This window comes from Saccostrea cucullata, unplaced genomic scaffold (genome assembly GCF_032062105.1).
Source record: "Saccostrea cucullata isolate Sc308-1 unplaced genomic scaffold, CSIRO_AGI_Scuc_v1 ctg97, whole genome shotgun sequence".
Classification (NCBI taxonomy): Eukaryota; Metazoa; Mollusca; class Bivalvia; order Ostreida; family Ostreidae; genus Saccostrea; species Saccostrea cuccullata.
Window position 1 is genome coordinate 13459 of NW_026928978.1, and position 20698 is coordinate 34156.

Consider the following 20698-nt stretch of genomic DNA (forward strand, 5'->3'; position numbering starts at 1 on the left):
TTGTCGAATCTTTGGACTGGTATATTGTCTGTCTTTTATACCGTTCGAAAAATGTTATGTCGAATTAATATCCATTACATAAGAATGAGTGAAATGAAACTGCATATCACAAATACTTTGGCACTTTTTGTATTACTTGAGACAATCTTCGTTATCATATACGCATTACCTCCCTTGTTTTGTACTAAAGATCAATGTATAAATAAAATATATCAAGTTTTGCTTTTGCAAATTATACAAAATTAAAACTAGAAATTTTAAATATTGTATTTCTTCTCATATTGAATCCAAATAATGCATTAAAACCAAAATAATTTGAAATAATTGGTACATCATTATAAACACTTCTATAACTATTAAGAAAGAAATTAAAGGCACCATTATACAGCGACATACATTTTTATAACACAACTACTGGGCCCCATCCGCACAACTACTGGGGCCCATATTTCTGGCACATCCTCGCTTCTGTGGGGATGTTTAACATTTGGTCCAACGAGAGTATTAAGTACATACTAAGGGTGTTAAAGAGCTAAGATGACTGCTGGAGATGTTAATTCACAAAAGAGTATCAGTGATCAATTTTTTGGTTTATAGAATCACTCCTTTCTTTCTCTGTTGTTTTCTTCCATCAGTTGTATACTTGTCAATGATGAAAACAAAGTACTTTTGGTCAAACGGCACACTCCCCAAATAAATGTTTTGTATTTCTTGGTATTATATGAAAAATTATTCATATTTGTCATTCTTTTCTGATTTTTACGTTGTTTTCAAAAATGTTTTTAAATAGTAAGTACATAGATTAAGGCCTATAGACCATTCAGAAGATTACCCATAAGAAATATGACCCTATGGTACAGTACCTTGGCTAAATGCCTGGTAAGGTACCCTAATTTTTTGTGAGGAAACTTGTTAAGTTAAGTAACCTATACATCAATGACAAATTCTTAGGAAAAGTTATATATTTTTTAATTAAGAACGTGTCGTTTGACTATATAACATCTTGGCCCATTATTTTAATAATGTTTATTAGTATACTGTTATCCATTACAAATGTGTCGTAAACTAGACTAGTGCCTGTCGAGTCCATTTTAAAATATAAGGACAGATCACGAAAGAACAGCCCACAATTAGAATCATGAAATAGCTGGTATGATTATTGTGAAAATTCAACAAAGTGTTGCATCTTTTTCAATTTAATACAACATGTAATGATGTATCAATTCCCATATTAGGTTTCACATTGTAATGAATTACTGGCTCATTTGTAAGCCTCATTTCCTGATGCAGCGAAGCTTCCTTTCATTTACATGTACATGTGTATATTCATCTGTCAGTCAGATATAATAGGTAGAAAACATAATGACCAAGTAATTATGTCTTAATTGTTTTATTAGCAACAAGAGTATACATAAACATATGGCACCATTGGCTTCCATCTTACACTAGAGCATTCATGACATAAAAGATAAATTAACAATTTCAAAAACAAACAAACAAAACTAGCAAACCAGGTTACTACATCTATGTACTCTATTGCAAGAAAATGAGACATTTGTTGAAAAAATGAAATAGATAAACCAATTATAACACATTTACATAAGAAATCAAGAGATAAATATACCCTTATTCAACTCTTTAAAATAACAAATAATGAAAAAAAAAGTCAGATATAAAAAAGCAACTTATTGAAGAAAAAAAAATGCTAAGTATGTGCTATTAAGAAATTATCTGTTCCAAACACACTGTTGTCAAATCATAGACAATCTAATTTCAATTCACATTTTGGCAAGTTTTGCTTCTGCAATGTTTCAAACTTCAAGAACACCAAAATGTCTTGAAATGTCAAACTTGTACATTAATAATACATTGATATTTATGTACCAGCAGTTGTGATCAAACAAATTCAAGCTAATTATACAAATACTGGTCACAAATGGGTAAAATGTATCCCATTGTTTCTGAAGTAGAGAGTAAGTAATTATAATGTTCACAGTTCTTCCCCTTTTCATCCCCTCCTTCTACACACCAAAATGGTTACAATTTAATTTTTGTTCAGGGGATTTTGAGTGTACTTTATGACCTCAGTGTCAACTACGATTAAATCTCTGCTCATCTGAGATATTTTTGCAAACAAAATATAATTTTAAAATTTCTATTACTTATTTACCTATTTTGAATCAAACAGAGGTTAAACATTTTCTTATGTGGTCTATAGGAGGAAACTGCAAGAAAACTGCATGGGCAAACTTAGAGAATTTCAAGGCATTAGAAAAAATTTCCAGTACTATCTATTTACTTAAAAAGATCTACTGAGCAAGTCTGTATGTCCCTGTAATACTCAAGGGCCCGATAATATCAAATGAAGTACCAAAACATCATTAAATACCATGTTTACTAAATACAGTACACTCTGACTTCTATGACCCTGCCTCCTTTTAGTATAAACACAATGAGGGGAAGGCAACAGAGACCATGTCTATGCTTCTATGCTGTCAATTTACCTCTGTAAACAAGAGATTTTGAATTTCTTCCATGTATATTTGATATTTTTCGTATGGCATATTTCTTGGGAGTTATTTCCCATGACTGTCATCTTTGTGTCAAACAAATGGGGAATTTTTTCATCTTTGTCCAAACATATTTAGATATGTGTAGCAGATATATTTGCGAGAAAAAATCATAATAAAATTAAGAATCTGGGAATTAAAGGATGTTAAATTAACAAACATATATTCTATGGAAAAATCTTTCCTATGCCACAGTGGACAATATGATGACAAGTTGCTTACATAATGAACATTAAGTTGGCCTTCAATATGGGAGTTAAACGGAAATATAACTCCTGCTAAATAATATTGCATTTTATGAAAACTTACTATTTTTACGTACAAGTGTAGAATTGTCTATAGTAATCAATCTAATTAAAATTCAATAGATATTCCGAATCTGCTATCACTTTTGAGAAGATCTAATTTTAATTAGATTGAATAGTAATGAAACATCTATTGGCTGAAACTTCATAAAAAGTATTTCATTTGTATTTCAACTCAGCAGTTTTCATTAAGGTATTTTAAGTGCTTATTATCACGTATCACTGTTAAGATTGGTCTGTACTAACTTCAAAGCAAATGTATATATAAACAATATCAAAAATATATTGGGGTGGGGAAGCAAGCATTGCATGTCAATAAAAAGTGGTGAAAAGTACTTTCCTTATAAACATTATTATGAATATATGCCTCTCTAAACATGTACAGTCAAACCTCAATACCCTGATCTGATTTGAACTCACTTGACTTTTTCTGTCAGTGACTGGGATATAGAGGTTCAACTGTACTCGTACATGAATTGTATTGTGAAAATTAAGGGGGGAAAAGGATAAACTACAGGCATAAATTTATCATTTCCACAAAATCTAATATTGGATTTCTTTGTATTTGTCTACCAACAATAAATATGTACTACAGAAGTCTTAAAATTAACATATTTACCATATAATAAATTTTCTTGTAAATTTTCCTGTCAGCTAACTTGCCAAATATTGCCTCAATATTTCTAGTAAAGTATTATTGCAGTCTTAAATATGGAAGATCATACAAGCGGAACAAGAGGTAAATAACAACAGTTGGGAAGATCACTCAAGCAGAACAGGAGGTAGGCAACAGTAGTTGGGAAGCAAAATGTCAGTAGCCACAAATCTCTCATCACAGGATCTTCAACACTGTCATAGGCATATATTACTTGATGAAAAGCCACATGTTTAAGTTTTCCAGATTCAACAGTATCAAGCTTCTGTATTGCTGTAAAACTCTGTTTTGAAATGTGTATTTTGTTTTTTGGAATGACTTGTTGTATTTTAAGTTGCAAGATCAGAAAAACAGCTGATCAAAAAAAAAAAGTTTCATCTGTATTGATACCCCCCCCTAAAGAAGGCCAATTCTAAAGCCTCAAGTTCCATGCAGCAATGATGAATGGTAAGTACACTTTGTCAGGTTTTAGATTGGTCAAACATTTTGTTTATCTTCTGACTTGGGATTGTAGACTTTAAACAGAGGAACTATTAGGTCATCCATGTTAGGGAGCACAAAGGTTCTCTGTAAAAATCAAAATAATGCATACTTAATTGATGATGCATGTTATTCGCAAAAATTTAATACTGTCACAATGTAATATATCCATAACAATCATGGTGTTAATAAATATGTGATTTTGAAAACTAGTGAATGTTAATAAAATTCTGGGTTTGTTTTTTCTTAAAGACAAGTCCAAGCAATCACATTCAAGCAACCACATTTATATGCATATTACACAGCCATTCAGTGTAAATACAACTTGCTGATGGTTGGGTTATCCTGAAAGAGTTGTCATTTTAGCTAAAACAATGTTATCATGTAATAAAAGGGAGGTAACTTTTATTTTATAAAATAATTTGTGGACTTGATATCAAAACGGTGCATTGTACCAGAAAAATGTGAAAATTAAAACCTGTGGAATTCATCTTCAATACTGTATCATATTCTCAACTTCTGTTTCAGATTCTGATTTCCTTACCTGGAATTCAGCTGAGAGTTTCTTCTCAATCCAATCTGTGATATGAGTTACTGTGACTTGTCTAGCACCAACTTTAGGTTTTGCTACTAAGGTTAATTTAGGATTTCCCTTAAATCCATACCTTTATATAAAAAAAAAAATGCAATTAATGACTTAATGTGTATGTGTTACAGTCTATTATTGTTTTGTGGAAATTCCAGATACTCAATGAAGGAGGGATCAAAATTTAAAACTCAAAATAAATATTAAGTGTCTCTTTAATTCAAATATTAAAATGAAAAACTTGTTGTAAGTCAAATTACAATCAAAACAAGAGATCTATGGGTCACACAGCTCACTTGAGTTACATTAGCCTTCTTATTCTCAATCAGATTTTAAAGGGTTTTTTGCCCTCATTCACATGAGATATTTATTATTGCATTGTGATGTTACCCCGACCTAGAAATTTAATACTGTGAAATCACTAAATTTTGTGGGAGTTAATTTTTGTTGTTTTCGAGGTTTGGAGAGACCCACAAATTTATGACCACCACAAAATGAAAAATTTCATATGCATTACTACTATCCAACAATGAAATCAAATAACAAGAGGCCCATGGGCCACATCGCTCACCTGAGCACTAAGGGTAGGAAAAAGTAGAAAATGGCTTTTTAATGTAAAGATTAAATCCAATAGTAGTCCCATGACCAATCACAGATTTGCTATTTTTTAGAAAATGATTTTTAAAGAATTTTCCTATATATATCTTTAAAAAACTTTGGTCGGCCATTTTGGCCCCGCCCTACCCCTGGAGGTCATGATTTGAACAAACTTGAATCTACACTACCTGAGCATGTTTCCATATAAATATGAGTTATGGCTTTGACATTCTTGAGAAGAAGATTTTTAAAGAATTTTCCTATATATTACTATGTAAAACTTTGGTCGGCCATTTTGGCCCCGCCCTACCCCCGGGGGTCATGATTTGAACAAACTTGAATCTACACTACCTGAGCATGTTTCCATATAAATATGATGAGTTATGGCTTTGACAGTCTTGAGAAGAAGATTTTTAAAGAATTTTCCTATATATTACTATGTAAAACTTTGGTCGGCCATTTTGGCCCCGCCCTACCCCCGGGTGTCATGATTTGAACAAACTTGAATCTACACTACCTGAGCATGTTTCCATATAAATATGAGTTATGGCTTTGACATTCTTGAGAAGATTTTTAAAGAATTTTCCTATATATTACTATGTAAAACTTTGGTCGGCCATTTTGGCCCCGCCCTACCCCGGGGGTCATGATTTGAACAAACTTGAATCTACACTACCTGAGCATGTTTCCATATAAATATGATGAGTTATGGCTTTGACATTCTTGAGAAGAAGATTTTTAAACAATTTTCCTATATATTACTATGTAAAACTTTGGTCGGCCATTTTGGCCCCGCCCTACCCCCGGGGGTCATGATTTGAACAAACTTGAATCTACACTACCTGAGCATGTTTCCATATAAATATGAGTTATGGCTTTGACATTCTTGAGAAGATTTTTAAAGAATTTTCCTATATATTACTATGTAAAACTTTGGTCGGCCATTTTGGCCCCGCCCTACCCCGGGGGTCATGATTTGAACAAACTTGAATCTACACTACCTGAGCATGTTTCCATATAAATATGATGAGTTATGGCTTTGACAGTCTTGAGAAGCAGATTTTTAAAGAATTTTCCTATATATTACTATGTAAAACTTTGGTCGGCCATTTTGGCCCCGCCCTACCCCCGGGGTCATGATTTGAACAAACTTGAATCTACACTACCTGAGCATGTTTCCATATAAATATGATGAGTTATGGCTTTGACATTCTTGAGAAGAAGATTTTTAAACAATTTTCCTATATATTACTATGTAAAACTTTGGTCGGCCATTTTGGCCCCGCCCTACCCCCGGGGGTCATGATTTGAACAAACTTGAATCTACACTACCTGAACATGCTTCCACATAAATATGATGAATTATGGCTTTGTTATTCTTGAGAAGAAGATTTTAAAAGAATTTTCCTATATATTTCTATGTAAAACTTTGGTCGGCCATTTTGGCCCCGCCCTACCCCTGGGGGTCATGATTTGAACAAACTTGAATCTACACTACCTGAGCATGCTTCCATATAAATATGATGAATTATGGCTTTGTCATTCTTGAGAAGAAGATTTTTAAAGAATTTTCCTATATATTTCTATGTAAAACTTTGGTCGGCCATTTTGGCCCCGCCCTACCCCTGGGGGTCATGATTTGAACAAACTTGAATCTACACTACCTGAGGATGTTTCCCCATAAGTTTCATCTTTCCTGGCACAGTGGTTCTTGAGAAGAAGATTTTTTAAATATGCCACCAAATTTTCATTAATTCCCAATTATCTTCCCTTGAATGAGGGCGTGGCCCTTCATTTGAACAAACCTGAATCCCCTTCACCCAAGGATACTTTGTGGCAAGTTTGGTTGAAATTGGCCCAGCGGTTCTTGAGAAGAAGTCGAAAATGTGAAAAGTTTACAGACAGACGGACAGACAGACAGACGGACAGACAGACAGATGGACGCCGGACAAAATGTGATCAGAAAAGCTCACTTGAGCTTTCAGCTCAGGTGAGCTAAAAACCAATATTTTTTCCTCAAACCTAAAAAATTTGACCCCATGAAAATATGTGAATTTACAGTAAACATACCAGAGTCTGTCTGTAGGTGGGAATGGAATGTTCAGGGCCAGTTCTCCAGACAGGTAGTGGGCCTCCACCGTGAGGATTATGGGAGTGTTGGACACCTCCTCCATTGCTTTCTTCACATACTTCCAGTCCATGGCTGACTGGACGTATTTTGATTGAGTTAACTTATCCAGGTATCGCATGAATTTTTGACCTGCCTTCCCACCGCCTCTGAAGAAAAAAAAAAGATCGTTTATGAATTATAATATGGAAGCAGAAATTTTCACAGAGATAAATTTTGTTGATTTTTGATCTATAATAGCTTCATTGGGATTAAATCGTGTTGTTTCAAAAAAAACTATATACATGTATAAACATGCAAAAAAGAAATTTCTTCTCGGATTTAATTTTGTAGATAATTGTTAACAAAATATTAAACAAAATTTTAATATTTCCCAATAAATTTATCTGCTTTTATAGGAATATTCAACAGGTGAAAGATCTCACACAAGAACTGGTATACACATGCTCAGTGTCCATCAGCAATCATTCAAGCTTTATGTACTCTTACAAATCACTTTTGACTTTTCTCTCATAAAATCAATGTACATCACTAATCAGTTTACTGTAATCTCAGACAGTGTCAATAAGTCATCCTAACATGATTTTGTATGGAATAATTAAATATATTAGTAGAGTACTTAGTCACCATTATCAGATGAGACCTCAAAATCTGTATTATGAATATGTAATTTTCCATTCAACTGGATATTATGACCATAGAAATCTTTTGTATAATTTCTTTTTAAAGAAGACCAAACCTTGGTATTTTTAATCAAATTTTTTTAAAGATTTTTTTTTTAACAATAATATTCATATCTCAGTAAACATAGCTCTTGGCAATAAAACAGGGCACAGGTTTTATTTTATACATACTAGAAAACCATTAAGTTCAATCTACTTCTCTTAAAATTTGCTTTTTAAAATTCACAAGATCTAGAAATAATTTTTCGAAATACACGTAGTGATTTTGATGTAAGGAAGCATAGGTAAAACTGTACTCATGTGCACACACTGACACTGTGTTTTCAGCTTCTGTTTGTTATCATAAAAGGAGATATCCTACAGTGAACATTTTCCATGTCTGATTTCTCCTAATATTATAATAAATGTGAAGATAAACATCATCTGATGATAACCCACCCCTCTTCCTCTCCCACACTTTCTTCTTCCTCGTCTGTCGATGATTCTGCGCTGTCTTCAGCTTCCTCATCAGTGATGGCTAATCTAAAATCAGAACAGATTTTGTAATTTCCCCCGCAGGGATGAGAGATCAGTCAACCAAGATTGCCTGCAGTGTTCATATTGATTTTTCCTAAACCTCAGATTCTCAATGTGCTACTAATAAATCTCAGTTCATTACCGACAAATTATTTCTAGGTAAAAATGCAATTAGTTCCAGAGATTGTTATTAATTAATTGAAACACATTTTTTTAATCATCTAACAAATGTTTTTATCATCTAAATTTACTGAAACAAGTACATGCTAATATGCATATTTTAATCTGCAAATTTTAATGAATGTACTATTCAGAAATGCAACTGGGTCTTTTAAATTGACAAAAAATTTACTTTTTGGTTTTGACTTTTTCTTCTTTCTCCTTTGCAGCAACCGAATCTTTCAGTTTCATTAAATTAGCTTTTGTTTCAATTGTCATCCGAAAACCGCCTCCATAATTCAGAGCCAGGTCTATCCAAAATCCATTTTCATCAAAGAAAGGCTTGGATGCCTTCCGAATAACTGGCATTTGGTTACCAAGCACTACTTCGGTGATATTTAATCCTTCGATGAAGTAAGGTATCTGCATAAAAGTCACAAAAAATAGTAACATTAATAAAACTCCAGACATGAGATGTCAATCTTATGGGATTGCTTTACCTGCCCTATGCTGTACATGCATGTCTTTAGCTATATGGATTTTTAAAAAATCACCATAGAAACACTTACTGGAAAATTGTGAAAGATAATGTACATGTAAATGTGTTCTAGACTCAAATTTTGTCAAATGTATAACTTGTAGTTACTTGACATGGCAGCATTTGTAAATGGTCAAGCTTTTGTCTGTACATTCATAGGAAAGACAGGTCATAAACCATTGTATAAGCATGGCAATTAAAATGTTCTTGCGAGGCATAGAGCTATTTTGAATTGACTACTCCGGAAACATTCAACTAGTATTTATTCAGAAAATGTCACTTGCAGCCTCCAAAGCTCTTTAGCTTAACCAAGCATCCTTTTTAGTAATGACAATGGTATAATTAACCATTTCCTCTTTTTTTAAGAGTGAAGACATTTTGAGCTTGGTTGAAGAAAGGCTTTCAATCATTTGTAGATTGAAAAACATCTTTTAAAAAATACCATATACCAAGTAAGTAGAATTTTTAGCGAGGATTTAATTTTGGCATTTATTAGCAAGGGTGCTGAAATTTCTAAAATTGAATATTGCTAAAAATTAATCACATATAATTTGTAATATCTACTTTAGTAAGCATTTTAAAATCGCTAAAATTACTTCTCGCTAAAAATAAAATACCAGATTTGGGGTAGAAATCGCTAAATTTGAGTCTCGCTAAAATTTCCACTTATAGGGTATTGGTTGCAGACAGCATCTAAATGTACTATTCAACTCCATGTTTGAGTTTTTTGAGAAAGTTTCTCATTTAAAATTCTATCAATGTACACATACTGTAAAATACTATAAAAATTATCAAAATTGAGTATCAATGTATCAATAAAATGAAAATGATAAATGTACTAACATGAATAGTATTCAGTTTCCTTTGGAGTTTATCCCTGACTTTTTCTGACCAGGTAGAAAGTCTAAGGAAGTCCCAACAGCACCGACTAATGAGAGCATTCAACCATAACAGCTGTTCTTCACACTCGATGACCGGGTGAGTCTGCGCGTACACTGAAGCGTATCGATCATACATGTCCCCTGGCATCATTCTACTCATGTATCTCACAAAGAGTTCCAACTCTTGTTCTGGACTCAATACCTCCTCCTTCTCACTAGTTGGAGAAGAGCTAACAGAAGATATGGAATCTGTCGACCCTTGACGTTTATGGGTCATGCTGTCCACTGAACCTTGACGTTTGTGTGACGAGTTGTCACTTTGAGAACTGGTGCTGTTTCGTTGCTCAAGTTGTTTCTTGGGAGTCTCATAAAATTTTCGAATTTGGCCGATGGGATTCTTGAGTGGTGATCCATCTGCTGCCGCAACGAGTCTCTTGAACCAGTCCTCCTTATCACGGCAAGTTCTGGCGAATAAAAACACAACATTTTCATCACACCTTTCCTCTGTCACAAGTTCAAATCCAGCCTCAGTATCGGGCGTGTCTGCGTCTGGCTGCTTCATTTTCTTTCCAGCCGTGGCAAAACCAATACGAATTGGATACTTCTTACTCCAAAACCTCTTACTCACCAACTCTGATGGAACCAAAGAGATGCTGCTGCCTCTGATATCAAAATGTCTCTGATGAATGAACTCCTTTACTAAGATTTTTTCTTCATCCCACATGGCTCTCCTTGGAACATTGGTTTTAGGTCTCCGTAACCTTAGTGTGGTCCCTTCAAGTAACACTTGTACTGGGTGTGTGTTGTTGATATGGTGATTAAATGGATCATACTCTCCTATTTCATTCATCCAACCCTAAAAGAATTAAAATAGTTGTATATATTTCATGTTCAATTCATTTGAAACTAATTACTGAATGCCCTTAGACACACTTGCAGACAATTTTGCCCCATTTTAAATTCACCCAGTCATATGTTTATTAGAGAAATTATACTGTATTCTTTGAATTCGTCCCGTTTTAAATTTGCTAAAATAAGGGTAGTGTGAAAGGGGCAAAAATAAAATGAGGGCGAAAATTTCCCTGTATACAGTATTTTAATTTTGTTTTTTATCTCAAATCTTTCTCACCTTATAAACGCCATCAATAAACTTTGCCTCTTTCATATTTGGAAGTACAAATGGCGGCAGGTCTTCTAATGGGACATATTCTGGTTTTTCCTTGGGTGGGGGTGGTCGTGTTATCCAGATGTACAGTTTCCACCATAGGGAAGAAATAAGGATCCCAAATACTACTCCAGAAAAATAAGTGGGGAGGGGTAAAAGCCAATACACAACCAAACAACTGATACCTGCAAAAATTTCATAGCAAAACATTTATTGTATTAAATTAAACTTGCTTTCTCAGTGATAAAAAAAATAGCAAATTTTATTCCAAAAATATCTTTCATATTATGAATATGCTAGAACCCCTATGTTTGAAATAATAATCTTATTTTTTCCTGTTTTGAATTGGAGAAAAAAAACTACCTGAACAAAATTATATACCTATCTGTTACATGGCAAGTTGATTCCAACAATTTTCAATGAAACTGAGTACCGGGTATATTTCATCAAGCATAAACAAATATTTTTAAGCTTAAAAGACAGTTATGCTTTCAATAGGTCTGGGCTTTGTCATACAGTCAATTCTCGAATTATCGCCATTCGATTCATCGCCATTTTCGCAATACCGCCATGATTTCCGAAGAACGTTTTTCCTGCTATATAAAATTCTCTTTATAACGCCAAATTCACATACCGCCATCCGCCACCCTGTTTTCATAACAAACGTTCATTTTTAAGTGTCAATTACCTCAATAATACCGCCACAGGTCCATGTGGTCAGTGAAGCGCGGCTAATTGGTTGACGCTATCCCTGATGTAAAGCATGCAAAGCCGGACAAGGTACATGCAATTAAATAATTAAATAAGAATTAAATAATTTTAACATTAACTGTTATAATAATTTTGTTTACTGTTCAATAAAAATCATTCAATCACGGCTTCGCCACGAAAGTGGCCGTTGTTAAGTACGCCGATAACGATATTATTTTGAAGATCTCTGCTTTATTAACAATGCAAAATTTGCTTTAAAAATAATTATAGGGTATAAATTGTAAACGTTTCATTAACAATGATGCCATAAACAATGAATTTATTCAAGAATTCATTTTACATACTATCGGCAATATATCACGACGATCGACCCAGTATGTTTTTTTTTCAATATCAGACGTGCAGATTTACATACATACACATGTACTTGTCTTTATTTCATAACTACACATTTTGTTTTTAGAGAAATGGTACATAAAAAATTACTTGAAGTATTTTCAAATTTAGAAATATGTTTTATATACATGTACATGTAATGATAATAATAGAAACGCTTTAAATGATATTTCTAAGAATGGTAACTCTATAGTTTCCTAAAAGATGGGAAATTCAATTCATCGCCAAATTCGTTATACCGCCATGATTTCTAAATTACAAAAGGTGGCGGTTTATCGAGAATTAACTGTATATAAATGATACTCAGTAAATGTATCTATGCAATTAAATTTCATAATTGTACACATACTTTTTTCTGCAAGGGACTACTTTTCATTTTGTATGCAGTCACAATTTTTTTAACAGATATAGCTATTCTATAAAATTTTGACTATGTATGAAAGTATACAAAGCTTATACAGCATATTATACTCAATTACTTCATTTGAAAATTGTCTCTGTCATAAAATGCTATCAGGGAAGATTAAAATTCTACCAAATTATCTGCATTGTATAGTACATGAACATCTGCAATTTGACTGTCTGCTATTACACAGACCTAAAGCAATGTACCAGTTCAATACCTATTATCAAATTACGCCATGGGACCAAGCTCTTCTCATTTTTCCTCTCGACAGCAGGGCCCTGATTTGATGCTGGTCTCGGTAATGTGTTGGAAGCCTGATAAATGAAGGCAGAATTTTCCTGAGCACTAATGTTTTCTATTGTTTCTGCCACTACCTCTTCCTGGGCCTTTAGATTTGAAAGCGATACAGTTCCCGTTGTGACATTGGATTTAGTACGTCGAAATTTCTGCGGAAGAGTGCGATTTCGATAACGGAGGTCGGGAAATGACTGAACTCCACTAAAATCTTCAATAGGTTCCTGGTAATAATCATCCACTAACTGAAAGTCATCCACAGTTTCTCTGATTTTATGATCTGGCTCCTTATTAACATCAAAGAATTTCTCACTGTCATTTTCCTCTTTCTTTACAAATGATGGTAAATCTGAGTCTAAGCTCCTCTGTTTTGGTGGTTTGGTTTTACCTGCCAAAGATTCAGTCTCTGGTTCAGGAGCTATTTCCTTTGAAAAGTCCTCTAACTTTGCAGAAACTTTTTTTCGCACTTCAGTTGATATTTCTAACAAGTTATGCTTCCATCTTGATATTTTATCCTCTTCTTTAGGTTTTGGCCCCGCCTGTAACTTCGTTGGTATGCGTCCATCAGCAGTCCTTCCCAGTGCTCTACTCCCTTCATTAATCCTACGATTTTCTGAAACTTTTTTGTCCAGCTCTCCTGTCATGGAGGTCAAAACGCCCTCATCTTCTTCTTCCTGCTCAAGAGATTTGAAACTGAGCTTCATGGAGTTGCTTTTGGGTGGGGGAGGGCGCCCTGGCACAGTGTCTCGCTTGCTCATGCTACACTGCAAATATAAAATCAAGATTACATGAATAAAACTTTCAATGTATGCGCACATCCAGGTCTGGCTATCTAATCAATACACTTTCCAACCTGTTGCATCCCTCTGATGGAGATAATAAATCTCCTTGACAATCTTTCTTGTCATTCCTTCCTTTTCACAATCAGTCTTTGCACATTTATGTTAATCAAAGAAAAAAATCTTTCAGCCAGAATAATCTTAAGCTGTGAATTTTTTTTTTTTTTTTTTTTTTGTGTTCATGACAGTTCATAGAATAGACAATTGTACAGTACCATTAAATAAAAGAAGTCGAGAAAACAATTTTGTTTATCTGTCATATATTTTAGATTTTCTTAAACTCTTGATCACTTTGCAAAAATTATATGACATAGCAATTTTGAATAATCCTAATTAAAGATAAAGCCACATATTCCACTGTAGTTTTTATTTTTTTTTATTAAAAAAACAAATAAATATACTTCACTCCTTCATAAAAATTTTTCCAGAAGAACCTGTATTTCCAGTTGGAAGCAACCATCTTCCCAGAAGATCCCTATACTCTATAAAACCTGGGATATCAGTTTACAAATTCATGCAACCTTAACACTTTTCCATGCATTTTTCTTAACCTCAATCACCAATTAATCTTAAATATCTTTCAGTTTTATCAAGTTTGACATCACAAGGTTCAACTGTATGAAATTACTTTTCAAACTTTTTGAGCTTGATCATGCAGTAAGGTAGTAACATAATATACATTATCGATCATTAGCAAATGATAAGATAAATAACTGCTCATACTGTCAATGTAATTTGTCCTAAACTGCCTTTTAAACTTTAAACATAACTGATAAACTCTTCCAAAAGAAAAGGGGAAAGGATTGCTTAAAATTTCAAACAAAGGTCAATACACGGGGAGACATTGAACACTTAAACAAACATGAATCAGATTTTAAACAGTCAATGACTATAAAGTCAGGTTTTAGCAATCTATTAGAGTTTGTTTCCCTATTTTTCTGTAAAATTCAGCTTTATACATGAATGACATGAATTTCTAAATAACCTGTCGTTGACAATGATATTCTGTGCAGGCATGCAGCCACATGCAATACAAATCTTCCTTAATTATACTACATGTATTTTAATTTTATACAAAAACATAGGTAATCAGAGATTACAGAGCTCACCTCAACGAATGTTGTCTTTAAATAAGGCAAAGTCACACAATTAACCAACAAAAAATGTACATTCCAAAAATGAAAATATCTAAGCAATTTTGATCTGATACTTTGAAGTAGACCAACATAAAAAATTGAAAGTAGTTTTGACATGAAAATGTAATTCAGCATCTAAAGCAAATTTGAATTTCATCTCTTGATGCAACATTTGTGCAAGTTTGGTTTATACAATGTTATAAAAGCCTTAAAGTTTTTTGGTAAAAGACATGCAACCATAACTTTAACCTGGTCTATTATCTGAAAAATATATATGTCGAATTCAGCATCCGAAGCAAGCCCGGTAGTATCCATCCTTAGATGTATTGTCCATGCAAGTTTGCACATTATAAGGCTCATAGTTAATTGGAAATGAAACATACATCAAAAACTAACATTTTCACTCATCCACAAAATGTAGGTCAGATTCAGCATCCGAAGCAAGCCTGGTAGTATGCATCCTAAGATGTATCATCCATGCAAGATTGGTCATTAAAGAACTCATAGTTACTTGGAAATGAAACCTGCACCAAAAACTTTTACTTGTTCACTTAACCGGAAAATGTAGGTCAGATTCAGCATCCGAAGCAAGCCCGGTAGTGTGCATCCTTAGATTTATCATCCATGCAAGTTTGGTCAACATAGGGCTTAAAGTTACTTGCAAATGAAACCTGCTCCAAACACTTTAACCTGTTCACTCAACTGGAAAATGTAGGTCAGATTCAGCATCCGAAGCAAGCCCGGTAGTATCCATCCTTAGATGTATCATCCATGCAAGTTTGGTCAACATAGGGCTTATAGTTACTTGGAAATGAAACCTGCACCAAAAACTTTAACCTGTTCAAACAAAATGATAGAACAGCATCCGAAGCAAGCCTGGTGTATCCATCCTTAGATGTATCATCCATGCAAGTTTGGTCAACACAGGACTTACAGATACTTGGAAATGAAACCTGCACCAAATAACTTTAACCTGTTCGCTCTACGGAAAAATCAGGTCAGATTCAGCATTAGCAAGCCCGGTAGTATGCATCCTTAGATGTATCATCCATGCAAGTTTGGTTAACATAGGGCTTATAGTTACTTGGAAATGAAACCTACACCAAAAACTGCACCAAAAATGTTAACCTGCTCCAAAAACATTAACCTGGTCATTTTTGCTAAAATTGCAGCATCTGAAACTTTGACTGGTACAATGAAACACACTAGAACCATCTTCCATGCATGTCCAATCAATATAGGACATAGAAGTACTTAAAAAGAAAACTGCTCCAAAAAACTTAACCTTAACCCGGGACGCCGAATAACGCCGACGAGGGTGTTTTAATTTTGAGGTGACAAAAAATTCTTCACTACGTTAACGGAAGAAATCAAAACTAACCAGCTGTTAAATTAAATATGTGTACATCACTTGCTTAATTTACCAATTGCAGGGCTATACAAATACATGGTACACTCTAATACCATTGGAATCAAATTGAATTGCTCACTGACAAATAAGAATCAGTTTGTGAACATAATGCACATATTTTGAAATATACTTATACTTTAAGCTTACCTTGCTTATACTGATTAACAAAAATATCACCAGTGGATTTGTACCAGAAATATTATCTCCTGCTTGTTTGGTACGCACTACCTTAAACTACAATTTGAGTCAATATTGATTCTCCTAGTAAACAAGGAAGCCAGGGCTATCAGATACAAATTAGATTATCATCGAGTACATTGTCTTGACCCATATATTTACCTATATCATATATCAACATACATCTTCTGACGTACAAGTGAAGTAATTATTGATGTCCTGTTATATATACCTTTATATTCCTTAAACTGAACATTCACAAAAAGTTGTGAATTGTGTAAAACCACTTCAAGTTTACAACTTGACAAGTTACTGAACTCAAATTTACAGAAAGGATACATTATGTGACTAACACTGTGTGATTTACATCGTGTTCAAAGGCTTAATAGCCACTAGTTTATATGGGAGCATCAGATGCATTCTAACCAGTAGTATTAAGTAAAAAATTCTAAAGAGTAGGGTTCATGTAAATTAAGTGCTACTAATTTATGAATATGAGGAGAGAATAATGATCCACACTAGTAAACATCTGAGATTATGATCATGATGATGATTGAAAAAGTACAGTTTCATGAATTTAAAGTCAAAGTTCCATTTTCATTTCTGTATCTGTATATATACGTCGAAGTGACCAATACTGGCTTTTCTACGACGGCATTTTTGTGGCTTTGTTTCATTTCACAATGTCTGTTGCACATATACAGTGTACATAACTTGAATCTAAGATTTTATCATGCAAAGGAGAGAAAAATTCTACTAGAGTGTCCAGGATGTGCATAGGGAATTTCAACAAAATCAGCAGGAAGAAACTGCATTACAGTTGAAAAGGATCAGATAAAGCTGAAGATACTTGTGATTTTAAGTGTTAAAACTTTTAAACATTCATAACTTAACCATAAATATTGCTCAGTTATAGTGAAGCGCGGAAATAATTGGTTATGAACAATGTATCCCTAATTCTAAAATTTAAAGCATGACAAGGTACATGCATATTAAGGGCATTAAAACAAGATACTTGTCTAAAAACAATGAAATTTCTCTCTATAATAATTTTGATTTCTGAAACATGAAAATTTTATATTTCTCCTTCATTTAAATCTTTCAAATTAAACTTCATTTCTAAGTACATAATATTGGATTTCACCAAAATAAAATCATTTCTGCTTTAAACGATTTTCTAAGTTTGCTAGGAAAAAAATAATTATACAGATATCACACAAATGATGAATGTTTCACAACATACAGTATTATAAAGTGACTCAAAACATAAAAGCATTGATTTCTGTGTTTTAATATAACTTGGCTATGAATTTTATGAGGCCAAGAAGATAATTCAGTGCCAAAAAGACAATTTTTATGAAAAATGAAGATTGGATTTTTTTAAAATTATGATGCTTAAGATAGATATATCTATCAACAATACCTGAAACAGTACTAGTATTTTACTCTTTTTAAACATTTAAGGATTAACTGCACATTTTGTTTTAGCGAAATGTATTAAATATAAAAATTACAAGATTAAAAGTTTTTTTTAAATTTAGGAATATAATTTTATATACAATTAATTTGCTTGCATGATAATCAGCATAAAATGCTGACGCCAAAGGTGTGTATGCGTTATCACAGAGGAGCAAATTGTTTGATCATTTCACAAAAAATGGGAAATTATTCATTATCGCCACATTTTTACCGATCCTTGATTTCTAAATTACAAAAGGTGGCGTATCAGTAAAATATTTAGTGAGTATTTTTTTAATTATTTGTCCCATGATGTGCAAGATTTCAATATCGTTAACAATTAATTGCTCTTAATAGCTTCTTTCTTGAGCTTTTTAAAATCGCTTAAATTTCATATGGCTGAAAATAATATACCAATTTTTAAGGGCACTTTGCTATATTTACATCTCGCTAAGAATTTCCACTTACACAGTAATAAGAAATATGCTTGAAAACACCATTTCTTTTGTCATCACCACAGTAATGTTACATCACATATATGTTTTGCAATGAAGCAAAAAAATTTTTTTCAAAAAGAAAAAAAAATTTAATTCTCTGGTTCTATATTTTTTCTCCAAAACAGATGCGGGAGGGCGGCATTTTATTTTCATTTTATTGGCAATAAATGATGATGTATTTTTTTGATTTTAAAAATTTTCTTTAACATAAAGAAATTTTTTAATCAAAGTTCCATTTTTCAAAATTTCTGCTTTATCCATTGCTTATCAGCGTGTAAACATCGTAGGTAATGTCCTCCATACATGCCAACTTTTGAAAATTCCCATTTTTTTATGCAACAAGGAGAGAAAAATTCTAGACATTTTGTCATGAAATTGAATGATAGGAAATTTCTTTTTTTTACATTTATAATATTGATATTACTTATCAATACAACTTTTAAGGATTAATTTAACACAAAAAATAATGTTTTTTTTCCAAAATTTAAAATTTTTAAAAATTGGTGCCTCTCTTACCAAAGAAGGGGTATTTTGTTACATGTGTAAACAAATAACATGACACATACAGTAAAAAATTGAAAAATGTTCTTCTAAATCATTTTTTTCAAAGGCAAAAAAATATACAAGGTTTTGATCTGTAAAAAACCTTGAAAAATTTTAAATTTCTTTTTTATTTAAATTTCTAAAAATTCTAATAAGATATTAAATTTACAGAAATTTTTACCACCTATCCAAAAAAGAATGATTTTTTTACAGTCACAAAATTGTCAGGCTTGATGGTGCCATTGGGTATTTCCTTAAGTCATGCACATACCTAACATATTACTTTTTAATAGGAAAAAGAAATTTAAACATACACTTGATTGTTTCATCTTAATTTTTTCAACAAACTGAAATTTTTTACAATATTTTTCATTATAGGTAGATAAAATCAGCAGCTATGCTTTGAGTTTTCTACTTTGTTTTAAAAAACATTCTCTTTGACTCCGATTTAATGGTTTGATTAGTATTTTATTGATAATTTATGTTTTTAATAAAATGACTAACTGTTATCAGGAAAAATGTGTTTCATCTTGTTAAAATTATGGATCCCCTAATTGCCCCAAGCTATAGCTACTTGTACCTGGACAACTTCGTGAAATGATTTCCTGTGGCTATAGGCCTAATTTACACCTGGTTAAATAAACAATGAAACTTATCTGTGTGCAAATTTGACATTGTTATCCCGATGTCAAAATGAATGCTTTGTTTTACGAAAACTTGGAAATATATTTAATATCGGGAAGATTAAATGTTTGAATGTTTGGCATTTAATGGGAATATATTTTCAAACGAAGTACAAAATCTCATTGAAAATGGCTACCGGAAGTTTTTTTTGTTTTATGATTTGATCAATTAATTTGCCAGCAATACCAACTTTTTATTTTATCAAAAATACAATAAAATTAGCAATGCGGCTACCTCAAAACGGATGCGCGCGGGTTAGTAGCATAATATTATCATTTTACATAGCCTAAAATGAGTGGGAATTTATCAAAACAAATCTTGAGATTGCTTATGCCTTTTATCCCAAAAAATAATCCAATACGAAAAAAAATTTTCCCAAGATTCAAATACCTGCCATGTTTATATTTACTCTCTAGATTGTTCCTATTGCACTGCGATATGAACAAAAATTTAATTATATAGAACATTCTATCTAATCAGCATCCTGCTAGGTTTATTACTGCATGAACAAACATGCAGCGAAAAAGGATGCATTTCTGTCACGTGCTGAGCAAATAGCTTTGTGTAATAAAGCCATTACCTTATTTGTGGTTTAATCACAGAGAAAGACAGTGCAAAATGTAAATATGTTATAAACTGTCAGATATATAAACACACAGAACATCATCATGATCATGTTCAAATGTAATTAGTTCTAAACACCTTTTAGTTATTATCATTTATGTATCAAGTTTACAAATGAAATGAAAAAAAGCAATATACCTTTAAATTTCATAAGACTTTTCACGTTTCCAATCACGTGCCATATGACAAATCCAGATGCCAACTTTCTGTTTGTGTTTTGCAGGAGGAACGCATCCGCAGCAAAAATATTGACCAATGA

The 20698-nt window shown here is 32.7% G+C and overlaps 1 protein-coding gene across 1 annotated transcript; it reads right to left on the bottom strand.

Annotated features, from left to right (window-relative positions):
- Nucleotides 1-1374: 1374 nt before the first annotated feature.
- Nucleotides 1375-20641, bottom strand: LOC134279487 (testis-expressed protein 2-like). The gene is made up of 9 exons (XM_062761894.1): nucleotides 20578-20641; nucleotides 12994-13834; nucleotides 11228-11448; nucleotides 10061-10954; nucleotides 8873-9102; nucleotides 8443-8526; nucleotides 7264-7470; nucleotides 4555-4675; nucleotides 1375-4097 (listed from the first exon to the last, which is right to left on the bottom strand). Exons 2-9 carry the CDS (start codon nucleotides 13826-13828, stop codon nucleotides 4008-4010), a joined length of 2682 nt encoding a protein of 893 aa, XP_062617878.1. The 5' UTR covers nucleotides 13829-13834; nucleotides 20578-20641; the 3' UTR covers nucleotides 1375-4007.
- Between the last annotated feature and the right edge of the window lie 57 nt (nucleotides 20642-20698).

Excerpts from the sequence above, each read along its gene's own strand:
- LOC134279487 (XM_062761894.1), bottom strand. The coding sequence starts at position 13,828 with ATGAGCAAGCGAGACACTGTGCCAGGGCGCCCTCCCCCACCCAAAAGC. Across the intron at positions 9,103-10,060 it reads GGAAACTGAATACTATTCAT|ATACCTTACTTCATCGAAGG; the intron begins GTTAGTACATTT and ends ACTTTTATGCAG. Across the intron at positions 8,527-8,872 it reads GAAAAAGTCAAAACCAAAAA|ATTAGCCATCACTGATGAGG; the intron begins GTAAATTTTTTG and ends TTCTGATTTTAG.